The following is a 9,159-nucleotide window of genomic DNA, read 5'->3' on the forward strand; positions in this document are numbered from 1 at the left end:
TGCAAACACTCCTCTCTGAATCTGTGACACTTGAAGATCATGCCGAGCATCTTGAGTAGCTGCTGAGTTAGTAATCTTCTGCTGAATTAAGTAAGAGGTCACGTGGGGCATTTCCACAAACTTGAAGCTTATTCCTGCTTCATTTTTTTCTCAGGCTAAATAAATAGATGACAGTGGTATTTATGACAAAGCACAGTGAACAACCTGCAGCTATCCTGAAATAATTTTTTGTCTCTCTGCAGGTTATTCACCATACTGTTTGGATCCACCAATAACACCTGCAACCTCAGCAAATGTATCAGCATATAAATCTTTACTTGCTTAAGAGTACAGACGTTCTTGAATATTTGCTTGTGATTAACATTTTGGATGCTTTTCCCAGCAACATCAGTATACAAACTTCAATTCAGAAAGAGACAAAAGAAATTATCAGTATTTTATTAATTTAATGGCTCCCATAATTTTTTAAAATATATGCAGCTTTGACTTTGAAAAGGAACTGGAATATGACAAAGATAAATGATAGCTGTCACCCTGGTCCTGCAATGTGCCCTTTTCGGGCATACATCCCTGAAAGGAGGCAAACCTCCTGAATTCTTGAGTTCCGCACAAATGGAGGTAGGTGACCCTGCCCCGTGCACTGCAGACCACAGCACAGGTTATGACTGACAACTACTAGAGCTCCTTAAGCACGTGAGAAAAATAAGAGTTTTTTCTTTTTTAAACATAGGCCAACAAATCCCAGCATTCTCAGAGTACACATAAATATCAAGGGAGAATTTCCTTTATTTTTTTTATTCAAAGGATTTTCTACTTCACAACATCCACTGCAGTAGGACAGCAGCTAGTAATTTTTCATGCTTCACATAATTCTTTTTTCCCCCCTTGGTTAACACATTTAAGAAAAAAGAAATGAAGGTCATTTCTACAGAATGGGGAATGGCAACCTGATAAACAGTGCCTAGAAAAGGATCTAGGAAACACACTGGAAAAACCACTCGCCCTGAAAATCCAGATTGCTGGTGCAACTGTAGCTTTACAAGGTATAAGCATGGCAACTGCAAAGAGGGTGTTTTGGTTTTTTTTTTCATATACAGCATTAGTGAAGCTGAAACAGGTCCAGAGTACAGTTTTGATGCTTACGCTTAATAAAGACTATGGAACTATTGCAGAAATTTCAGCAAAGAGTCACAGAGTTATTAAATGGATGAGGAAAACACCCATCAGCAACAGGTTTGAGAGAACCTGCAATCAAAAGAGTGAACGGTGTTTGGAGGTGGCAGGGGCAGACAGATGCATGGGAGGAACACCAGGGAACAAAAAAAGCATTTCAGTCAGTAAGGAGTAAAAGCCAGAGAAATTCACATTAGAAATTAGCCACAATAATTGAACAGTAAAGCTGACAGACAACTAGAACCAATGCCCCAGGAAGCGTCAGAGGTGGTGTAACTCGACGCCTTCGAATGCAGCTGGGATGCTTTCATGGATGACTTCTGAGAAATACACTCTTTTTCCCATCAAAAGCAAGAAAATCCCATGCTGAGCTAGCCCCAGCAGCAACAGCCAGTGTGAAACCAATAAGCACCTAAACGATTACCTCTGCACATGAAACATTTCCAAGTAGGGTTACTAGAAGAAAGCCAGATATGGAGAGGTCAGTCCAGCATTTTGAATGAAATGATGATGACCACAAATCTATAGTGAAAAGCCTCACCCAGGAATCACAAGTAAAGGAGAATTCAATAAACAGCACCACCTTCCTCAAAAAAAAAAAAAGTCGCAAAATGGACTGGATGGAGGAGCTGGCCTCTCGAGGCACTGGGTCATCTCCTAAAGCTAGCCCCTGCTGCATGGGAGAGGCTGGGAACAGAAGCTGCAAGCCATTGGGAATAAAAGCTTTTCCTGTGACAAGCACTGTGTAGACGTACACTCACATCAAAGAAGAGCAAGAAACTTGGTGTTTTTTTCTTCTGTTTGAAGCTGCAATTAATTAGATTTATGTCTGTAAAAACTCATGTAAGATTTGCTTTAGTGTTTCCTTTTAAGATTTGCCTTTTTGTCTGCCTCTTTGCACTACTTTGGATTGAGAAAAGATAGCACTGAACGAAAAGATGAAGACAGAGTAAATGGGGATTCATTTACTCAGCTGAACCAGCAGGCACTGTTAAAACACTGTTCAAAAACGAGGGGAGAACGTCCTTGGGCAAGCATTCAGGTCAGAATGAGGTTTTCAAGTTTTTAGAACTTTGTGCAGCAAAACTAATGGTGCCTCAGAAACATGCCTGTGCTCAAATTCACCACTGAAGGCTTAGCTCACTTCCACTAGAGATTTTTTCTGGAAAGAAGATATAGGCCCCCCCCCCTTTTTTTTTTATTTTAATTTTTTTTTAAGTTGGAAGTAATCATAAGTAAATGCTGTGGTGCTTTTTTGAAAAATCAGAGCACTTCAAGTGCTGACAGGTTTATAAGCAGGTGCAGGGTGCAAAGGGGGGAAATCCAAGTGATTTGTCATGCTGCTATTCACATCAGTGATGTTAAACAAAAATCAAGTTTATTTTTCTTACTACTGCTTGGGAAGCTGAGAAGCACCAGTAAGCAAAAGCAAAGCAGACTCCCATTTTGCACGACTCTGCTTACACTTTCTCTGCTTCTCAAGTACTTTGGTGATGTGTTCTAAACAGCTTAACGTAATCCCTACAGATCTTGAAAGCACTCAACCAGAGAAGTGCATGGAGAGTGGAAGAGATCCCTTTTGTCCCTACAGTGACTTTTGAGCTTACCAAAAGAGTGGCACAGATAACCTGCCTTCTATCTCCAACCTGTCTGCCAGCTTGAAACATACAGGTGGGAAGAAAATACAGCGTTCCTTATCCCTTCCTACAAACAAAAGCTTCGTTTCAGAGGTATGAAATGACAAACAAGAGAAGTGAGCTAAATCACTGGACTAATGCCCAGGATGGCTGCTCTGGCAAAAACTCATGATTTCCAGTAATGGTTCTGCTACAATGGCATGTAGAAAGCTTCCCAATGCTTCCCTTGCCTTGGGAAGAAGCAAGAGATTTCACCAAAGTAGGGTTCTTCAGTCTTCAAGCTGATCTTTGAGCCTTTCATGGATCTGAAGCTGCCCTAAGCCTGCAGTCAGGAGTTGGTTGTCTCCTACCCGCCCCTGCACATCCACCCCACTCGCGGCTCACGGTGAGCTGCTGTCAGCCAGAAAACACCACATTGATACTTTGACACTCATTCTTTACGTTTCTGGGGTATTTCACAGCTTTTACGTTGAGCTGGCAGAAAAGCTGGGGTAAATGTAAGGAACCTTATTCCACAGACAGTTTCAGTTCAGCTATCCACTAGAGATGGTCTATAAAGGAATAGTTTAAAAAAAAAATAATCAAGCAAAACAAAAACACTTTCACAATTCTGTAATATTTATAATGTGTATTTGAATTACTTTCTTGAAGTTTCTGCAAAATCAATACTTGACACATCAGTTCCTAGTGAAATTCAGTTTAAAAAAAATCACCCTAGAATTAAAGAGAAAATATTCAATATACTACTTCACTATTAGGTGTAACACTGCCAATAAATTTTGAAACTAAAGACTAAAACTCTCAGAAATCTTTATCAGAAAACCCTAGGAAATGCTAAACCAAAAGAAAGTGAAGCTGATGCCCTTCAATGGCATCTCGTTTAGAATACTCACCAGCCTTTTCACTACTCTACAGCTACTGGCTAAACTACGTTCTCTCAATAACATGAAAAGTACATTTTTCAGTTTTGCAAGGAACAGCCAAAAAGGAAGCTGCATATACTTTTATACATCTTCTATATTTTTTATATATTTTCACAAATTTGTTTTGGAAGAAAAACAGAGTGATTTCATGAATGGATACACTACAGAAGAAACACGTTACTTATGTGGAGAGGATGTGCCATATGTATAGAAAATGGGATCTTGGAAGGAGCGAGAGGTAATGATGATCATGTTTTTTCTCATGTACCTAATGTTGTGTACCATCTCTGAAAAATCAGTTTAATCAAGAAATGTCCCTTTGACCCTCAGGTGTGGTTACTTGTTTGATCTTGCATTTCAGCAGAGAGAAGAGATCATTTACCAAAGATATGAAGTCCTATTCTAATGAGTTCTGTTCTTTAGATAATACATCAGAAATGGAACTCTCACGGAATCAGAACACAGAAGACTGGAATTTTGTTTAACTCTTCATGGTTTCATGTAAGGAAATCATGCCCATAGTTAAGTTGTGTATCAAGTGAATTTCCAATTGCTCAACAACAGTCCCCCCCCAGATTTTATCCCATCTTACTACACCATCTACCCATGCCTGAAGCCATACATTCAAAGGACATGCACTGACATTACCATGTAAAAAAAATGCTGGAAAGTTACGCAAGCTCATGCAAAGATCTGTAGAAAATTCACACTTCTACAGAATTTTTTTTATCTAAATGTGATGATTCCAACCTAGTGGCATGGATAGCGTGGTTCCTGAATATAATTTCCAAATTAAATTTACAGCCTGGGCAATAACCATCTGCAGTTAGCTTTAACCTCTGTGTCCTGGCTAACTGCTAACTGGCATCACTCATTCACATCCTTCCAAAAATTCCTCTGAAGTTTCATCCAAATTAAATTTTCTTCACATTCCATGCTACAAATGTCTCTAGAGTCTTTCTGCATACTTCTAAATAGCTGCCAGAAGGGACTGCACTCCCATGATACAGAGCATAATCCATTTAAATGGTTTATAAATACTTCCATATCCTGTGGAATGGGGACTATTTTGTCAGAACAAAATTAAATTGGTTAAACCGGTGAAGAGTCATTCCAGGTACAAAATTCATGAACTCAGTGAAGTTTTCAGTCTCATATTAGTACCTGGCTATAGAGAGATGAAACATGCACAACAGTGGGCTGCCACTTTAAAACATGAGTGCAGAGCTGAAAGACCCAGGATACTGCCTCACGCACGTTGGCTAGAAACGTTGTAAACCAAGATCATCTCAGAGGCAAAAGCATGCAATAACATCCTGGCTTTTCACAAACATACTGTACATAACTATTCTGTAGCAACAAGAGGGCGCAGGAAAAAAACTGCGAACTTCTGAATGTGACTTCCAGCGCCACAAAAGAAGGGGGAAAGTACATCGTATTGTTTATACGTTAAATAGGAGGAAAAGTGTTCTATGTACTAAAATTAATAAAAACCAATTAAAAAGACTGGTAACTGAAAAAATGCCTTACCTTGAGAAGTTGAGGAAATGAACATGTCTAGTGAATAAATAGGGCTGCTCAGCAGTGCTTATGTTTTTAATCAATTCCATCTAAAAAGAATTAACAAATCAAATTTTCCATGTTACGTCAATGCACATTTTGAGACAAATATAACTCTCAAACAACATATGATGATGTAATTTTCAAGTCTGAATTATTCAGGAACTCCTTCCCCACTATACCTCCCAAACACTGTCATCAAGATATCATGACTACTGTTTCATATCTAAGCAAGAAAGGTTAAGCTGCAGACACCATCCTGCTATCAAGGAGCTTATATACTTCTGAAAGTGGGTATCAGTTTAAGGAAAGGCACAAACTAAAAAAAACCCTAAACCCTGCCTAAATCTGCACCAGAGCTTTGCAAATGGCAGCCGCCCTCTGAAGACACTGGCTCAATTCACCAGGACACCAAAATGTAAAATGTCTGAAATTGTAACATAAAGTGCGAGCTGAGCCAATGAGCATTTTAAAATAACAATAAAAATTGCCAGCATTGCCAAAAACACTGATTGATTTGTCTGTTTAAATACAGAAATCAGCACTTGCCATTCCTCTTACTATTACAGCAAATTAAGAGTACAAATTAAATGGGTTCTTTTAGAAAGAGGATGCTAAGTTCTAGTTCAGGCACTTTCACACCATTTTAAAAAAAATAAATTATTTAAACTTTCAGATCACTAAACTGGAATAATGTAAACAGCATATATTAAAAACAGCACCATGGATACAAATATCTATGCTGTGTAAGCTGAGCTCTAGCTATGATCGAGAGGAAACCCAAAGTGTCTAGTGGAGAAGCTAAAGAGTCAAGACATCCTGGTTAATTTTGCTTCCTTACTATTAATTTCCTAATATTTATTTTCAGATTTTCTGTTCTGTGCTCAAATGCAGGCTATATTGTGGACACTGAACACAAAAGCATTTGAAATGATAGGTTTATTGATTTTACAAACTGAGTAGTAGAAAGTAATACAGAAAACAAGAGAAATTAATAAACTGTGATAAAGAGATAAAAGAAGGTGAACCAAACATTCTGGTTTGAGTCATATCAATTCATGCACTAAATTTAAATGCCATTAAGAAGACATTAATTAAAAAAAATATTTCTTCAAACTTGAATGTGATAATTAGCATAGACAAAATAAGGAAAAACATGGGGTCCAGTCTGTTGCATGGTCAAGATAAACTGACTGGCATGTGATGAGTTACTGCACTAAAAGCCTGAAAAGCATGGCAGAAAACTATGTTCATGCCATAAGAACTATTAAACAACATTTAAGGGACAGCAGTTGTCATTTTTTTCCCCTTCTGTTTCCCAGTTTTGATATACTGGTATTTTGCCACGGTTTTTACAGTGCGTGTCACATTTTACTGCTTCTCATCCACCTTTCATTCTCCATTTGTTCCTAGGACAGCCGCCTTCTTTCAGACAACCCAAGCTATAGCCTTTTAACTTCTAGGACCGAATAAAAAAGTGCCCACACTAATATGCTTTTCCCTACTTTTCCTCTGCCTTCAACAATTTTATAGATATACATGTATGATGAGCATTGAAGCAAACAGTTCAGTTTGTCCGTCTTCTCAGCATGGGCCTTTTCCTGTCAAACTAGTTCGAGTACACCACGGCATATTAGGTATAGACCTTGTATATCAAGGCATATTGGTTCTGAGAAAGTATATCGAGGTATATTAGGTCTGAGAAAGGCTGTAAACCCAAGGGAATGGAATATAAAGAAGAGGAGACCACCAAAAGAAAGACAGACAATATGAAAGGAAAACAGAAACAAGAGAAAACAGAGAAAAGATGTGTGATTTAAAGGAAAAAAAAAGTCAGGAAGGGAATACCCCCCTGCTTTCGTCAGTCGTACCTGAACTCTGGACTGTTTGATTCAAGTACAAACAGGTCTTCATACAGCTCCTTCAGTATGATATAAATGCTATGAACAAGAAATTTATAAACCTGAAGAGCAGAACTTGCCTAGGCCAGAATTAGAAAGCCCAGGAAACTCTGCAATAATTGGCACAAAGTAATTGTGTATTGTTTGTTAATGCTCTGAAGACACAAAGGCTTTCCCAGCAAACCAAGTAAGCTGACATTTCCTCAGGACCAGTAACTCTCTCTGCCAAAAAATTATATTCGTTCACCTTGCCAAATGAAACAAGGGGGGACTCTAGAGGCTGGGTATCAGATGTCTCAACAGGCTTTTTTTCTTGTTTTTACCCAGACAAGTTACAGGAGAAGTGAAATCCTCAGAACTGTATGAAGCCTTATGTTATATTGGCATTTCAATTGTGTTACTCCATCTGCATGACTGAAGGAAGGAAGATGGCAGAAGGAAGTTATCAATATGGGATAAAAACCTCTATTCGTGCCACTATGGTCACCACTGTGATTCCATCTTGGAATAAATGAAAACCCATCATTACAGTATAAATATGGAGATGTAAAGATAGTATTCCCATACAAAGTAATCCTACTGAGTTTAAAAAGACAGGCAGCTTTAATATAATACTGCTAGATAAATAAAATATGGATGTGTGGGTATATGTGAGTGCTACAAAGTACCATGCAAGCCTCCCTTGCCCCTCGGCTCACCCTGGAGCTGGTACCATACTTGCTAGATTACACCCCCAGCACGCTTCCCACTGCACTTCACCTGATGTCAGTGTCAGGCTCCCGCCAACCCGCTGCCGGACTGGCACAGGCGCGTCTGCCTCGGGAGCAAAGGGAGCCTGGAAAGGTGCGCAGAGAGCAGGACAGCATCTGGCTCCTTGCTTTTTTTTAATCTCTTGCTACCAAACTCAATCTTCTTGAGCTATGATAATAGCTTACTCCAAAGCAGACACAGAATTTTCTTTTGACTTACTGACAGTACCTTCATATTTAGATGCTTAATGATCAATTGGACTTGTAAGCAGATGAGGATAAAACTGCAATGCGCATATGAACAAACAAGCAAAAAACATTCTTTTAAAAACCCTGCCAAAAGGGTAAGTAAGGCTCAATAGAAACAACATACAGATGTCAGGAGGGAAAAATAAATAACTGTAATGGCTCACAGCCAGATGCAAATTGTGGCCATATTTCCAATGGGCCTCTTTCTGATCCCACTGTGCTGAACTGATTTCAGCCCAACAAGCCAAACGGACTGCTCAGGAATACCTAGTGATCCACAGCTCCTTTTAAGATGATGTGAAAGAAAAAAAGAAAGGAAAAATCTTCCAATGTTTCCCAGAAGAGTAGGGTCTCTACTGTTTTTTGTTGTTGTTGTTGGGTTGGGGTGGTTTGTTGTGTTTTTTTTTTTGTTTTGTTTTGGTTTTTTTACACATGATGATTAGTATAGAGGACCGACAAAGAGGAAGAGCAAGCAGAGGATGAGAGCTGAGGAAAGCAAGTACTTTTTGAAGGAATGAGTGATGAAGGAGAGCTACATACAAGCACAGATGATGTAGGAGATGCTCTTAAACCAAACTAAGTTTGAAAAGAGATGAAAAGGCACAAGCAGCAGAAGATAAACTACCAAGGGAAACACCATTAGGGGAAAGATGAACCAGAACACATCCATGTTTGGAGGGAGAAGCTGTAAAAATGTCTGGAGGAAGCCTGAAAGGAGCACATGCCTGCTAGGATAACAGTCCATAAAGAGCCATTTCTCTTTCTTTCTCGCTGCTGCCCTGAGCTCTCCTGGGGGAGTTAGGCTGTTTCAGTGAAACAGTGCTGAAAAAGATGGTAATTTGCTTTTAAAATTAACTAAATTGCACCAGAGAGTTAATGCTGCTGAACAGGGATCCAGGGAGAGGGAAATGCCAGGACACAAGAGCGTGTGGGGAGAGGCAGGGGGGGGGCCCCCCCCACCCCACAC

At 39.3% G+C, this 9,159-nt stretch overlaps 1 protein-coding gene across 1 annotated transcript in view; it reads right to left on the bottom strand.

Annotated features, from left to right (window-relative positions):
• The window catches only part of UST (uronyl-2-sulfotransferase), a gene marked incomplete at both ends in the record, with an annotated part of 51,859 nt that overhangs the window by 38,281 nt on the left and 4,419 nt on the right, over positions 1-9,159 (bottom strand). Inside the window, one exon of the mRNA XM_010081923.1 lies at positions 5,264-5,343. Within this exon, the coding sequence (XP_010080225.1) occupies positions 5,264-5,343 (80 nt within the window). The remainder of the gene's footprint in view (positions 1-5,263; positions 5,344-9,159) is intronic.

This window comes from Pterocles gutturalis, unplaced genomic scaffold (genome assembly GCF_000699245.1).
Source record: "Pterocles gutturalis isolate BGI_N339 unplaced genomic scaffold, ASM69924v1 scaffold5384, whole genome shotgun sequence".
Classification (NCBI taxonomy): Eukaryota; Metazoa; Chordata; class Aves; order Pterocliformes; family Pteroclidae; genus Pterocles; species Pterocles gutturalis.